At 35.9% G+C, this 16,817-nt stretch overlaps 1 protein-coding gene across 13 annotated transcripts in view; it reads right to left on the reverse strand.

Moving 5' to 3' along the window:
- Positions 1–2,134: 2,134 nt before the first annotated feature.
- lrrc7 (leucine rich repeat containing 7) overlaps positions 2,135–16,817 on the reverse strand; it is a 142,210-nt gene continuing 127,527 nt past the window's right edge. For 6 of the 13 annotated variants that reach the window (XM_023339891.1, XM_023339892.1, XM_023339890.1 and 3 more), the window contains 6 exons: positions 16,294–16,461; positions 15,212–15,331; positions 14,881–15,091; positions 13,417–13,667; positions 12,060–12,152; positions 5,593–6,282 (listed from right to left, as the gene is read on the reverse strand). In XM_023339891.1, the coding sequence (XP_023195659.1) occupies positions 6,022–6,282; positions 12,060–12,152; positions 13,417–13,667; positions 14,881–15,091; positions 15,212–15,331; positions 16,294–16,461 (1,104 nt within the window). In that variant the 3' untranslated portion in view covers positions 5,593–6,021. Of the gene's footprint in view, positions 2,937–5,592; positions 6,283–12,059; positions 12,153–13,416; positions 13,668–14,880; positions 15,092–15,211; positions 15,332–16,293; positions 16,462–16,817 lie in introns of those variants that run through there. The other 7 variants (XM_023339899.1, XM_023339894.1, XM_023339895.1 and 4 more) reach the window with 6 other exon arrangements.

Raw genomic sequence — 16,817 nt, forward strand, 5'->3', positions numbered from 1 at the left:
TGAGCAACGACACCAGATTTCAAGTCTCATCCAAGCCAAGATAAAGCAAATCTGACATTTTGAACCAGAGTAAGCTAAACAGTTCTATGGAAAAACATCAGCGTCTTCAAATGTCTGGCCTATCAAGTCTGATTTACATGGAAAAAAGCCCGGCTATTGTACAAGTCAAACGTTTGAACAAAGAAGAATCTGGACATGGAAGAAGACTGGACTTTCAAACAATGGCACAGTTGTTAAATCAAGGAGTAGGAATTAGTTTTCTGTGATACAAATTGGGCGCCATAATGCAGCTGTGCACAGGGGGTGCAAATGCAGTGTGGGAGCACGGGGGCACAGGGCTCTTTTTGTGTTTCCCTATTAGTTCAAGTGAATGGCAGTGTGGGTGTAAACATTAACATGACTTGTACAGTAGATGGCACTAGAGGACAAGGTTGGCTCAGCTGCAAATAGCTGCAGAAATATTGCTTTAGCTCTTTTCAACAGCTGTTCAAGCGAAACTTTTCAAACTTAAAAACTATCAGCACTGATGTTCTATGAAAAGGGTTTTCTTTACAGGTAAAACCGTGGTGTACTTTAGAAAAAAACAAAATCCATTCAGAGAAATGCCTCCTGTAAAATTGCAGGAAATAAAAAAAAAAAAAGCTGAATATAGTTTATTAACAGTTATATTAATCATAAACCTTTAGAGCTTTCAGTCTGGGCCCAACTGAGAGTGCAGCTCAGGAAAGCCAAATCTTCATATATGTACAAAAAGGCAGAAAGTTATCTGTACACTGGAGGCAAAAAAGATAAAGACAAAAAACCAAAATAATAAAGTAATTAAATAAATACGAATGATGGGCGAGGCTTAAGAAAGAAGCTTTATAAGAAACAGAACTACTGACAGGGCAATGAACAAGATGCTACACATTCATTTAAAGCTGCAGTGTGTAACTTTTATTAAAAAATATATATTTTTAAATATTTGCTAAAACTGCCACCATTTTGTGAGAGTGTTATGAAACAGATAATCTGTGAAAGAAAATCGATCTTCTCCCTCTGATCCCGGAGCTATAATTGCTGTCTGAAGAAATATACCGCCCCCAACCAAAATTAACCAATCAGAACCAGGAAGTAGGTCTTAGCGCTGTCGATCAACCTCATGATCATGCTGCAAAATGTGGTAATGGTAGAGAAACAACTTGCCATTACAGGAGAAACATTTATTCGCCATGCTAACTAGCTTTAGCCACAGCTTGCTCTATGGTAGCACTGCCAATCAGATGGAGGGTGATCACAGTTGGGGAGTAACTAGTTACACTTGAGTAAAAAAGGTAGTTTCAGACATTGTACTCTTTACTTTTGCTTGAGTAAATTTATTACACAGTATCACTGCGCTTACTTGAGAAAAAATTCTAGATTTTCTACCCATTGAATGAAAAACAAACATGTTTTTAAAAAAAAAGACCAGGCACAGACACACACCTGCAGTTTTTGTTAAAGTTTTAGAAAGTTTTTATTGAAAAGAAATCATTTGGAAAATTTTTTGTTTTGCCTGATTTTGTTATTTTTTATTACAAAATCAACAATTTTGTAATCAAGATTTGTGATTTTATTACACAAATAAAATGACAAAAATTTAAAAAAATTACAATTTTGAATTCAAAAATTCACATTTTTGGAATGTGTAAAATGTTAATTTTTACACATTCAATAAATATGTAAAAAATTACTTATATGAATTTTTGTAATTTTGACCTTAAATTAGCAAAATTTCTACTTAACTTTATATTTTGTTCCTTCTGATTATGTAATTTTAAAATATGAAATAATTGATCATTTGATCAGTTACTCAATACTTCAGTACACTTTTTACATAATACTTTTTTACTCTTACTTGATGGCTACTTTTTACTTTTACATGAGTAAAGATATGTTGAAGTAGTGCTGGTTTCACTTGAGTTTAACATTTGGGTTCTATGCCCATCTCTGAGAGTGATTGACAGCACTAAGATCCGCCTCCTGGCTCTGATTGGTTGTTTCTAGTTAGCAATGGGAGAGGTCATTTTTTTTTCTCTCCACAGTTTATCTGTTTTGTACCAAACAAAACAGATAAATAGTGAAATAGTGACAGTTTCAATAAATATGTAAAAAAAAAAAAAAAAAAAAAAAGTTACATACTGGAGTTAACTAAGAAAGTGAAGGAAAGCAAAAAAATTTTTTTTAAAAATCCTCCAATAAAAAATAACTAAAATCTGACTGGCTGATGGAAAAGCTGCCTCATTCGAAAAACAACCACAATATCCAAACTGCAGCAGCTGTGAAGGAACTGAAAAGTGTTGCATCCTTTCATGGTCCGTCCGTCCGTCAATCAGGTCGCTGACCTCTGGTAGACAGAAGAGAAGAGATGTTTCCCATGGTACTTTTGGCACTAGTATTTGCCTTTGGTCCAGCAATAGGCAAATAGATGTCTGTGTGTTCCTTTAAAAAGGTTACAAAAAACAAGAAGAAGAAGAAAAAGAAGAAAAAAAAAAGAAGGCTCATATGTCAGTTCCACAAGCCACCAGCAGAGGGCAGGTGGGGTAGAGTTGAATGGAGATGAGTAGAGATGGGAAGTGGGTTTGTTTGTTATAAAACTATTTCTATGGCGTGCTGCCGTCTCTCAGAACCACCAAGTGCACGGTCCGAGGGAAACTCTTCAGCAGAGAGACGGCTGTCTCGTGCTCCATGTGTAAAAAACTATGTCCGTTAGCCTGCAAGGCAAACACGCAGCACAGTCAACAGCAATGTGTGTGTGTGCGCATGTGTGTATAGAGGTATGTGTTCTGCAGATTTTCCATACACATGTCAATGTGTGAGTGTTTTGTGGGAGGATGGAGGGTCACTGCCATCATTATCTCAGTAACACATCACTGTTGGGGGAAAAGAGAGAGGAGAGGAGGAGCTACACAGTCATGCTGTAGAAAGAGAAGGGGTAAAGACAAAAAAGGGTTTTCAGATGCGTTCATCCAGCTAAACTGTACAACTTTAGGAGTGATGATAGACAACAGAGAGGAGGCGGGGGAAACATAGATGAGCGTAAAGCTGACACTGATTTCTTATCTTGATTGTTCTGTTAATGTTCAAAAACCGAAAAATGTAAGTTTTAGCCATCCTCATTTGTGCTTTGGGATTCAGTTTAAACGATTGCACTGAGCTACATTAAGGTTTCTCAAACTTTTCCAGGCTGAAAATCACCTACCCCATTTAACAAACACAGACGACCTAACCTTAAATTGCCCCGTGAAAACAACATCAAAATTAAAATTAAAATCGTAATTTTGGGCCAAGTCAAAATCATGAATGTTCTTAAAGGGCCGGTTGTCCCAGAATGTATTGATAAAACCTGCAAACAAAATTGTTAAAATATATATTAAAAAAATTAATTAAATAATATTGAAAATCTTTTCAGTCTTTCTAGAATTTTGCAATTATTTTTGTGATTTTTTGCAATAAAAATCAAAGTGTTTGTGGAATTAATTTAGAAATATTTGCACTTATGTATGACGGTAAATGCAGCTTTTTATTACTTCCCTTATCATTAGATTATAACTTGACATTAAGTGAGGCTGAAGTAGCTGTTTTGTAGAAGTAAGAAATACTGTAAACAATCATTTAGATCCAAAATTCTGCAATAAACTCACAATTATGTATTAGCACAAAAAAGAGCAGGGATTTGTTGATTTTGTGTGAATTTCTATGATAATTCACAAGAAACAGAAGGGACACATTTATGTAATTTGACAGTAAACAGATTAAAAACGCGTTGATTTGATTGATAAAATAATATTTAAGCACGCAGATGTCCTGACGGTTCCATATATGTCACTTCAGAGTCTAGAAGGCCCCATAAAAAGCTATGGCAGGTTGGATTTGTTGTAAAAAACAAATAACAGGTCTCACCAACTGAAACTTGTTCAAAAGAATTTAATCGTTCGTGAACGACGCATGAAAACTCTCAGCATCATACAAGTGATCACTTTACATGCAATACCTGGTAAACCACTAGGGGGCGGCCGCGGACCACAGTTAGAGAACGACTGAGCTACAACTTTACGAGTTCTTCTGTAGAAAATGAAAATATCAAAGTATTAGGATAGAATGAAAATCTATAAGCGTTTAATATCAGTCAATATTGATCGTTACTGGTTAGCTATTTGTTTTTAATATATGAAATGCTGCCAAACTGGTGGTGTGAATATTGTGTTTTTTTTTATTTTTAAGCAGTTATGAGGCATGGTGGGGAAAACCTTAAGCTGCTGCCAGAACGACTAGCACTCAAACAGTGAGTGAGTTGCTAGGTAACCAAACAGTGAGTGAGTTGCTAGGTAACCAAACTGTGAGACTGAGTTGATTCCACTATCCTTTGCTAAGCTAGCTGTGAGAGTGGCTAAAGCCTTTCCTCTGCCTACATCCCCCAGAATGCTGTGCGGTTCTGGATCAGAGTTCAGTGAAATTATTGAATATTCTATCAGATTTATTATCTATTGATACTGATCACGTGCTTATCTGCATATATATTGTTATTGATTAATTGCTTGTTTACCTAAAGTGCAAATAAACATGTTCCGGTTACCAGCATCAACTTCTACACAGCAAAAACACAAAATCTTACCAAGTATTTTTGGTCTAGTTTTTAGTGAAAATATCTTAGTAAGCGTGAAATACGCCAAAACTAACTTACAAGTAACTTTTCAGCAATATATAGGCGCTTGTTTTAAGATAATAATTCCTTAAAATTGGGAAAGAAGTGGATTAATTCTGTTATAGCAGGACAGTTTTGCCTTGTTATAAGTTAAATAATTTAAACAACGGAACTACATGATTCATTATGAAGATCAAAAGGAGATTTTTATTCTTATTTCTCAAGAATCTCTACAAGTTAGGACATATTACTTTACTTTACGCTCTATAACTTATATTAAACATGGAGTTTGTAGTTGATGACATGTTACAGCTCTCTTATTAAAGAATATAGCTCTAATATCTAAGCTTTTAAAACTAATGATAAAAACAAAAAATGAAATAGTCGGGGGGAGAAAGCTCATGCCAGATATCTGTATGGTCATGATACAGAGGCAGAATATAAAGCAGAATGAAATGTGGATATTTTACATTATAAATCTGCATATTTACTGCAGCTACAGTGCCTATAAAAACCTTAGATGTTTTACATTTTTTATTATCATTTTCACAAATCAATCATGATCAACAAAGACTGGCTTTTTTGAGAGAAAAAAATTACCAAACATATTTGGTATTTTTACTTGCCATCCATAGCCGTGTTGCCGCGGTAGAGCAACTGCCTTAACAAAAAGAAACCTGGAGATTTGGGTATTATTAATTTAGTGCAGCGCATCACTGCAAAGGGAAAATGTAAAGGAAAAAAAACTTTGAAAAACGACTCAAAACCACTCTCATTTTTTGTATTTCTTGCTCTCTACGCAGAGATCCGTTGCCATAGCAACCGACTGACAATAGCTCCACTAAGGCTTTAGGATTCATCACCAAGAAAAAAACACACAAATATTTCCCACACATAGAAATATTTGTGAAACATTTCTGTGTGGGAAATGTTTTTTTTTGTTTGCAAAACCCCCCCCAAAAAACATTGCAAACAAAAATATGTTTTTTGTTTGAGAAAAACACATTAGCAACGACTAAATAATGTGTATTTTGCGATTATTAAGTGATCGTACAAACACTACGGTGGCTGATTCGCTCATTTAAACACCTGCTCTTCTGATTATCTGTCAGAGAGTTGGTATGTGTGTTGCCATTTTTTTTTCTAACTGAACCGAAACACATGAAATTCCACAGCCCATCTACATGTTGAGTTTGTCAAAGTCAAGCTAGCATAGCTAACCTACTTCTGTCTCCCTCGCCATTCTTTTTAATTAAAACTTTTTCCTGACCTTGTCATTGACTTGTCTTAGTGATGACAATTTCATATATCACGTACACATTTAAGATTTAACTCATTTTAGCCAAAACCAATGGGAGTTATCGTTGGCTAGCAGTTTTGCAACGTGACTTTAGGCACTGTATGTTGCTACTAAGATGAGATTTCATCCCATCTTTGAATGGAAAACTGTGTGCTATGTCCTGCTGAATATGCTGCCTCATTATTTGAAAAGGTCGGATGTTGCTGACTGTAGCCTGACGATATGTCGAGTGGGAGGATGTTACCTGCAGTATCTTATCTCCGGGCTTCAGTGAGGAGGCGGCGGGCCCGTCATGCTGTACCCTAGTAACAAAGATACCCTATAAGTCAAAATGATACACCGTTAGGACAACACAGGGACACGATGGTTTAGAATCTTTGCCTTTCTCATGCTCATCTCAATATCCAACCCCAAACACAAAACAAATCTTTAAACAAATCAGATTTCTCCCTCAAAGGAATGAAAATACTGCAAAAGTACTACTAAGGATTGTTTATGATAATGCTATTTTTTTAATTTTTAGAAACGGCTTTAGCATTTTTCAAAGTTGCAAAGAAAATAGTTTCTATTGGCTAGAGCTAAAAATGTAGAAAAAAATTAACAAAGAGCAAATAATTCAAGAATATGGGAAGGAAAATATGTGTTGGTTTGGAAATAAGTAGATATCCCCCAATGTTTTCTTTTCTCAATTACCCAAGGCAGAGATTGTAAAAACACCAACATCTTTTCACCCAGAGCTGAAAGATGTTTTCGAACACAGAGGATTGAGACAATGCAGCAGCAGAAACTCCACGTGGTTCAACAGGCTGCTTACATGTTGAACACAGATAAACGTGCCGTTAAGGAGTGACACGAGAAAACCGGAAACATAAAAACATGATGCAGTAGACGGTGCAGCACCATCCAGGACACTACAGTGAGTGAGTAAACACAGCAATAGACACAAATAGGTGTTAAGTTGCAACATGTGGCAACACTGACAATCATACAGTGAGCCTCATACATACAATAAAATACTTCAATTATCCCGCAACAAACTTGGTTAGTTTGCCATGCAGACGATGCTTCCACACTGACATTTGCAATTAGTCTTTGATTGGATAAAGCTCACTGTATATTTTAAGGAAATATGATATCAGCTGATATTAGTAAAACAGTTGCACACAGAGCTGAAAAACACAACAAAGCAAGGTTTTGTTAAAAGGGTCTTAATCCGAAAAAAATTTAGAAATATTTTCCACAGACTGATGAGATTTTAGAAGCTAAATCAGAGTTAGCTTAGTGTGCAACAGTAATATAAACAAAGGGGGGAATTTTATATATTTTTTTAAGTACAACATCCCCAGTGGAGGGCATTTCTGGTAAAAGAACAATTACAGGTTTGAAATAAATTCATCTTTCATCACAGAAAAACACAACCTTTTAATTGGAAGACATTTTAGCAAAAGACTTTAGAAAATACATCGATTTTTTTTGCAAAAACGTAGAATGAAAGATTCATAAGAATGAAAACAAACACTAATATATTTATAATGTCTGTTTTTGGTAATTAGTGCCACCAAAGACCAGGGGAGGAGAGAGGAAATGGGAGAGGCTAATAATAAGATCACAGAGTGTTTTTTAAAGTTATCCTATATTTATTTATTTATTCTTTGTTCTGGGATGTACTTTTATTTATTTATCTGTTTGCTTTCTATTTTCTCCCTCTCTTTTCCTCTTCTACCCAAAATATCTGTGACGCTGGGTTATTCTAGCAGTATAGAAAAGAGAATAGAAAAATAATAATTCAAAAAGAAAATAATTGCCAAAATTAACAGAAAAAAGTAAATTTTAATCCATATATGTTAAACAATTTCATTGTTTTTGTTGTGACACCAGTTGATTATGTTCTGTGTTTTGAATGTTTCCATTATTATGTAAACCACCTTGTTTGTTATTCATTCTATTATCTGGTTCACTCTTTTGTAGAACAATACATCTTTTTGGTTTTTGTCAGTCTGTAATGTTTGTTGTATATACAAAAATTAAAAGAAAAGACAGTTTTATAGTAAAGTCCCAGTTAGTTTTTGTTTTCACTTATTTCAGGTAGCAAAAATGTTTTCTCGATTTAAATTTTTTACTTTGTTAGTTTTACCTTTCAGAGAAGAGCCTTATATAATATAGAGAAGAATAAAGACAGGCAGAAAGGAAACACTTTCTTCTGAAAAGCGAACAAATCAAAGATCCAGTCAATATGAGGCAACTTTTCTTCTTGCTGTGCTCTAATTAACAGAACTGAAATGGACCCAGAGGTGCAGAGAGGTGCAATCCTTCAGGATTACTGTTGCTTCTCTTCAGACACCGAATAATGAGTTCTGCATGGCGCCATCAATGGACTAAACCCGACCCAGAGCAGGAAGAGAATACGCTGCTGCAACTTAAAGTTAATTAGGCATCACATCTTGGTTCCTCACTTAAATACAAATTAAAGTTGGTACTTTTTCACAGCTGGTTACTATTTATTATTAAGCAACTCTTACTGAAACCGTTACATTTATGCCTTGCATTGTACAGGATTTCCAAAGTCAAGGATTTCAAACTCATCTGAATCTTGAACCACAGTTAGATTATGAATGTTTTCAAAAAACGCATTGATAAAAACCTTAAACAAATTGTTTTAATGCTAATAAATAGCTGTGTGTGCATTACATGAGTTCTGCTGTAAATATCTTTTCAAAATGATCCGTCCCTCTGGAATTTAATGATTGTTTCCTGGAGACATATTAAATATTTTTGTGCTTACGTATGGCAGTAAATGTGATTTCTTTGCTACAGCTGAGGCAGGTGGGAGTTAGCATCTGTAAACCCAATGTATTTGACCATTATTTATCAATCCAAAATTTGCAATAAACTCATGATTACGCATTAGCACAAAACGTGTTGATTCTGTGTGAATACGCAAAAAACTGGAGGGACTGACTGACGTAATTTGGCAGCAAACAAAAAACAAACTGATTGATAAAATAATATTTAAGCACATAAGGTTTTATTTCTGCACCTCTCTGGAGTCCAGAGGGCCACATAAAAAGCTATTCGCCCAGATTCCAGATTTGGCCCCAGAGCCTTCAGTTTGACACCATGTTGAGATAATTCATTTCAAAATAATGCAAAAAACAAGCTGAACACTAGAGGGAGCTACCACACCAAGGATTAGTGTCACTGTATTTCTTTAGCTCTGTTAATCAAAGCATTGATGTGTAATTTTGTGAATTTAAAAGGCTTAAACCTGGTATATACACAATACCCCATTTGCAACATCCATGGTAAATATTAGTGAAACACAGTAAAGATATTTGCTGAGTTTTTACTCTGACAAGTCATCTTAATTGTTTTGTACTGGAAAGCAGAGAGTTCCTATTTTAAAGCCCTTTATAGTTATACAGTGTTTCACCTGAGAGTTACCCGTCTCCATGCTACGATGCTGCTCAGGACTTTGCAGAATAATTCACTCTTATGGGTTTCATTGAGTTTTCTCGCAGTAGCAAAAAAGGCTGTAAAGTTGAAGAAAAAGGTGGGACCATCCACGTCTTTAAAATATTTTGCTACAATTACAGCTCAGCAGTGTTTGTAGTATATTTAGAGAATTTCAGATTAAATGGAGAGTACTCTGCAGATTCCCAATTAAATTTTATTTAATTTTTAAGGGTTATTCCAACACCTTAAAGGGGCAGTATTATGCGTTTGGCATTTTATGGTACAACCACCAAGTAACCATGTTACCTTCTGTTGTTAAAAAATTAAAAAATGCTATTTATAACCAAATATAACTTAAAATAAATTTTACTTTGTAACTTAACACATTGAAATTGGGACTCTGCCTCTTTAAAAACTCCTGCTCTTTCTGTAACTCTGCCTTCAGGAGGTCATCCCAATATGGCTCCCCTATTAACCCTTTTACAACGTTTGACCAGCGTTGCATAATGAGCTCAGCAGATGTGCAGTTCCACCAGGTGTTTGCTAATTGCTGATGGCTAGTCTGAAGGAGCTGTGCCTCGAAGGCCGCCCAGCTGAATGGTTGCCATGGGAGAATAAACTATTTCCAGGTATGTTTTTGATGAGTTAATAACATTATAACATGATGTAAAGCTCAAAAATGTAAATTTTACATAATAATGCCCTTTTATTATGCTTAAAAGTAAACCTATAACCTCTTCAAAAGTAAATAATTCCCACTTTATGACTGCTCTCTGAGGAAGGTGCTCTATAAATAAAATTTTAAAAGTCTTAAAACAAGTTTTGAATATTCTGGTTCTAATCAGACATAATGAGAATAAGTTCAAGGGATAAATATGGAGTTATGCTTTTCCAGAACCTGTAAAAATATGATCATTTAAGATGTTTTTTTATAGAGCATGCATTCTGTCATGACTTACTCAAAACATTTCATCTGCAGAGACTCTGCTGCCTCTTTATGACCAACTATAATAGAAACTATAAAATAACTGCTCAAGTCAGCAGCTACCCGACCTTAATATAAAAGTTAAACGACAGTTTTCTTTCTACCTTCACAGTAAAACTTCACCATTCGTCCTCAGAATGGGCCGTCCCGTCAGAATAAAATGTCACACCTTCCATCCCTGAAGCAAAGCAAATCGCCCACAGAGCCAAAAACAGACGGCCAAAAAAAGCAGCTGCAGCTTTTTGTGTGCGGCGCCGCGCTCCTTGAGGCCGACCGGAGCGTCTTGTTTCTGGGACAGATCGCCTTGCAGAGCGGGCCTGGGGGATCTCTGACCCAACAGGCTGCTGCTGCAGACAGGCTCAGTCAAATTTAGAAGTCCCATCGATGAAAGAGATTGGCGTGTCTTGTAAGAGTTGAGTCTGATGACGCTACAAGGCGGTTCAAAGCAGCTGCAGAAAATATGTTAGGTCTTTGTTTTTTCTACTAACCTGATGAATTTCAGTTATGTTTTCAATACATTTAAAGGGGCGGTGTTCGCTTAAATCAGCTTTTTTAAGCTTTACATCCCAAATCAAAAACATACTTGCTTTGATATTTTCATTCATGTTTTAGACATCCTTTAATCTCCATGGCAACCATTCAGATAGGTGGACGTAGCCCCGCCTCCAAGGCGACGCTCTTCCTGGAAGCTGCGGTTTCTCACAGGACACCCTCCCCCACCCACTCAGCTCCTTCAGACTAGCCAGCAGCAATCAGCAAACACCTTGTGGAACTGCTGAGCTCATCATATGAGCTACTTTACTGATAAAAACGTTTTTAAAGGGTTAATAGAGGAGTCATGTTGTGATGACTTCAGAGCGCAAGGATTTAAAGAGACAGAGGCCCAATTTCAAGGCATAGTTGACATTTATAGCATTTTTTAACAACTGAAGGTAATATAATTACTTGACTGTAGAGTTTGGTAGTATCGCGTTACATTTATTTAACTGTTCTGAAAAAATTTTTTTTTTACTACGCTGTATTTTCTACTCTTGAGTAAAATTTCTGGATTTTCTACCCGCTAAATGAAAAACAAACATGTTTTAACCAAAAATTCACCAGACACAGTTAAAGTTGTTAAAGTTTCATTTTGAAAGAAACTGATTTGGAAACATTTAATTCTACTGATTTTATTACTTAAGATTAATTACTGTCATTTTTGTCCTTAAAATACCAAAATTTCAACTTAACTTTATATTTTGGTTTATCTAATTTTGTAACTTTTAAATATTAAATGATTGGTAACTTGATCAGTTACTCTGTATTTGCATAGACTTTTTTACCAAATACTTTTTTACTCTTACTTGAGTAATTTCTTGGCTACTTTTTACTTCTACTTGAGTACAATTTGTGGTCACTCTACCCACCTCTGGTTAATTTAGCTGCAAAATGCCACAATGTGCCTGGAAAACAAACATAAACCTGCCTCTTTAAGTCAAATTAAGCCCAATAAATGAACTTCAGCTGTTTATGAAAAGAAAAATATTCACTGTAAGTTAACCACGTCGGCCTCTCTGCCTCACAGACAAACACTGCCGTAACGAGCTGCAGTTTCCATGGCAACTCTGAGGTAAAGCTGAGGAGGCTGTGATTGGCTGACAGGCTGGGTCAGGTCGTACCATATCGGAGGGTTTGAAGGGGTTCCCCTGGCCGCTGATGCCGCCAGAGATACTGAAGCCGAGGCCGGGGTTCTTCTCTATCCTCACACACAGCTGGGCAGGAAGAGCAGAGAGAGACGGCTGAGAGTGAAACGCATGCACGGCGAAAACTGCAAAGAGCAAATAAACGCGAGGAGGAGCGCTCTGGCAGCTATTTGGAACAACCAGGCCACAAATAACGCTGCCAGTGTTTTGCTGTTTGGCATAATGGGAAGCTATCTCTTGCAATGCAGGGGGGAAAACAAGAAAAACAAAAAAAACCCGCAGGCAGGTCGCGGTGCAGATCGACTTCCTGTCCCTTTCTAAACGGGAACGGCGCTCTCCATCTGCGGAACGTTTCTGATTACGACTGACACCTCTGGCTTGGTTTCAGCACAGATGGTGGCTCTGTGGTGGCTAAGTTACTTAATTATCTCCACATTTTATCAATATTAGCTGCTTGTTTATTGCAACAACAAAAAGAAAAACAATCCTACCAAAAATTTACGGTCTAGTTTCTAGTAAAATATATTATTACTCTTGAAATAAGACAAATTTAAGACATGCAAGTAATTTGTCAAGAAGATATAGGAGCTTGTTTTTATTGAATAATTCCTTAACATTAATTTTTTTTAAAAGTACTACTGGCACTTAATTTATAACAAGACATTTTTCTCCTTATATAAGTGAAATAAATCCACCAGTGGAATTAAATTATCACCATTAAGGAATTATTTACATAAAACAAGCTCCTACATCTAGTTAAAAATTTACTTTAGGCTAGTTTTGTCTTGATTCAAGTCTAATAACATATTTGCACTAGAAAATAGACCAAAATTACTTGGTAAGACTTTGAGTTTTTGCAGTGATGTTGGTCAAGCTATCAAATATTTTGGTCTAATTTCTAATGCAAACATCTTAGTACACTTGAAATAAGATAAAACTTAAAAGTAACTTTTTAACAAGATATAGAAGCTAAGAAATAAGTAAATAATTCCGTAATATTAATTAAAAAAAACGTACTAATTCCACTGGGACTTCACTAATAACGAGACATTTTTCTGCCAGTGGAAGTATTTCATCAATATTAATTATTTACACAAAACAACCTTCTATATCTTCCTAAAAAGTTACTTTAGAAGTTAATTTAGTTTTAAATCAAGTATGCTGACACATTTGCACTATAAACGAGACCAAATATACTTGATAAGACTGACTTTATGTTTTTGCATCAAAATCTGCTTGGCAGAATCAGCCATTATTGTTTTTGATAAATGCTAACTACTTGTGCTTTTCCTGTGTGCTTAGCAGCAGAACAAGCACTTAGCACCTTCCATACCTGCTCTTGGAAACCATCCGTGCTTTTCTGGCCTTTAGTCTGCAGCAGGCAGCGAGCGCTCTGAGGCCGGGGGTTGGTGTGGGTCGCCATGACGGCCTGGTTGCTGTGGGTCATGCCCTGATTCACGTGGTACTGCGGATTGGTAGCCGGCTGATGGGAGGTGTGGGGGTTGTACTGAGATTGGTTTCCAGATGATGACAGCGCCATGGGGAGGCCGCCACTGGGGTACGCCTGGCCAGGGGAGGGGAGGCCTGAGGAAAACACAAAACAGAAACAAATAAAAGTTTGGTTTATTATTTAAAATTCTGGGTTTCCCTCAGAAAACTTGCTAAGTTGACAAAAAATGTAAAAATTTTACCAGCAAGTTATTGGAAAACACTATTGACAATACTCAAACGCCAACTATAGTCTCTCTTTAAGACTATTTTTTAAAAAAACTTTTAAGATTATAGAGTAAGATTATAATAAATCAATTGAGTTCTTATTGACTTAAATATGAAGAATGTTGGACTTTTAACATGATTTCTTAATGTGTTCCTTATTATAAAACCATTCAATTTCCTTCCACATCACAAATATGAAGTATTTTGCATTCAATCAATTACAAATACTTCAACAATATGACAAAATGTTAGAGAAGTCAAAGGATATTGATACTTTTCACTGCAAAACACCAAATCTTACCAAGTAACTTTAATGTAGTTTCTAGTGCAAATATCATAGTTCATTTGGAAAAAAACTTACTTACAAGTAACTTTTTTGAGCTTGTTTTAACTAAATAATTCCTTCATATTGATGAAAAAGTACTAGTCCTATTAGCAGATTATTTCACTTATGACAAGAGTAAAATCTCTTATTATAGCTGAATTAATCTGCCAAAGGAAGTAGTACATTTTCACCAGTATTAAAGAATTATTCACTTTAAACAAACTCTTCTAGCTTGCTGAAATGTTAGTTGTTAGTAAGTTAGTAATGTTAGTAAGCTCTCTTATTTCAAGTAAGATATTTGCAATAGAAACTAGATTAAAAATACTTCATAAGGTTTTGTGTTTTTGCAGTGCTGATTTTAGGCACATGGGTGAAAATGTCTTGAAATAAGAGAAAACTTTTCAGCAATAAAAATGAGTTTATTTTAACTAAATAATTTCTTAATATTGATGAAAAAGTCCTTGTTCCATTGGCAGGTTAATTCACTTATTACAAGACATTTTTCCCTTGTTATAAGAAAAACAATCTACTAGTTTTTCATCAATATTAAGGAATTATTTAGTTAAAATAAGCTCAAATAGTTACTTTTAAGTTACTTTTACTCACTGCACTTGTTTTATGTCAAGTACAGTGAGATATTTGCAGTAGAAACTAGAAGAAAAATTGTATGATTTTATGTTTTTGCAGCGTTGCAAGGCATTAAATGTAAAATATAGCTCATTAAAGCATAACATAGAGATACGTTTTGTTGCTTACCCTGTGAGACGTTGCCTTGGTACTGGCCCGGACCGCCTGCTGGTACCACTGACAGTGACATTCCCTGTTGGTATTGGCCCCCCTTGTTCATCATCCCGTCATAAACCTGCTGCCCGACAACGCGGTGAGGCACGGTGGCTGAGGATGAGGAGGTGGAGGTGACGATCATGGTGTTGTGTGACTGATGGGAGGGGTTGTGTGAATGTCCGCCCTGTGGAAACAAGCACCACAAAATGACAATTAGTCATTAGCCAGTTTCCTAAAATCAGGTTTTACATTTCTCGTATCCGATTTCAAAGGGTTTACATTCACCGATTTATCGATCCATTACCTTTTTCATGAGGTTCTCAGGCGGAACGTCTCTTCGACCGAGTGAGTAGGGAGCCCACTGGTTGCTCCCTGTCACCCCCTCCTGGTCATTATCCAGCATTGCAGCCTGCTGAGACGGCGTCTGAGAAATATAGAGACAGAAAGAAAAATACTGAAAAGGTTCACAGCAGTTATTCTCCTGAGCGTCAACTGGAGAGATTACACTTTTTAACAGGATTAAGGCTGGAAGATTATACTTTCCAACTAAAATCAGTTAATTACCAACACAAAGAAAAGCATGTCTGGTGTTTTTACTCTTCAGCTTAAACAAATATTTTATTTATTTCATAAATACTTTAAAAATAAGACTTTAACCAAAGTACTTTGATGTAACTTTTAAGAATTTGAGATTCTTTCATTGAAACATAGATACTAGTTCCACAGAAGTCATAAATTTATTGGTATATTTTTCTGTAGAGTAAAACTAACCGGTTTAAAACTGTTTAAACCTGATAGTCCTAATCTGGTCACAAATAGACAGATTAGAGTGTTACTTTAATCTTTTCAGTTCAAAAATCAAAATTCTGAGAATAAAGCCAGAATTTTGAGAAAAAAAAGAATTCTGATTTTAAAATCAAAGTTTTTCAGAAAAAAAAAAATTCAGAAAAAAGAACTCAGAAAAAAAAAGTCAGATTCTGAATTAAAAGTCAGAATTTGGAGTCTAAAGTCGATTCTGAGACAAAAATTTAGATTTTTAGAAAAAAAGCTGAATTCTTAAAAGTCAATTTTGAATTTAAAGCAAGAAATTTGAGAACAAAGTCAGAATTCACAGTCAGCAAATGTAGTCCACTTTAATAAGTCGCAAATACTATTATGGAATATTATGTTAGATTCATATAAGTCCTATTTAAAAAGAAAATGGCAGGTAGAATTCCTGTGACTCCTTTAGTTGTTTGGATAAAACATGCAGGTTTAAACGGTGATATAAACAGTCAACAAACAAACAAAAAACGTTTAATGTGGTTAAAACGACCATCGCCTGCAGCTCCCCAAAGCATGCAGTGATTGTAATCAGGGTTTTAGTTTTCTCATCAGGATACTCACGATGATGGCAGACGGAGGCGGAGGTAGTGGCAGCCAGCGGCCAGCAGGGGGCTCATGCCTAGTGTTATTGTAAAGGTTAAAGTTCAAAGTGGTGCTGCGCCCCTGGCCGTGACCCCCGCCCTGATAGAGCATGCCCAGGGTGAGCGTGTTGTGCTTTAGGACACCACTCTGATTGGAGGAGACAACATCACATGACATGGGTGAATGACAGGGGGAGGGGGCGGAGCCAACGCAGCAAGCCAGCACAGCTCCACAACAAAACAAATACACAAACAACAACACTGATATAAAAAACAACAACAACAGTGCAGAGTTGCTGAAAGCACAGAAAAATGTTAGCTAGTGATTGGTCAATACAGACAAAATAGGAAGTGGATCAGTTCATTCCAGCGACTTTATACACACTTAACCAAGAGTTTTAAAATGTTACTGGAAAAGTTAAAAATCATCAAAACCAGATATAGTTTTTTGTATGACTAAATGTGAGTTATGTCTACCTTTCTTAACCTTTTTGTTTTTCCCAA

The sequence above is a fragment of the Xiphophorus maculatus genome, chromosome 9 (genome assembly GCF_002775205.1).
Source record: "Xiphophorus maculatus strain JP 163 A chromosome 9, X_maculatus-5.0-male, whole genome shotgun sequence".
In the NCBI taxonomy this organism is placed as follows: Eukaryota; Metazoa; Chordata; class Actinopteri; order Cyprinodontiformes; family Poeciliidae; genus Xiphophorus; species Xiphophorus maculatus.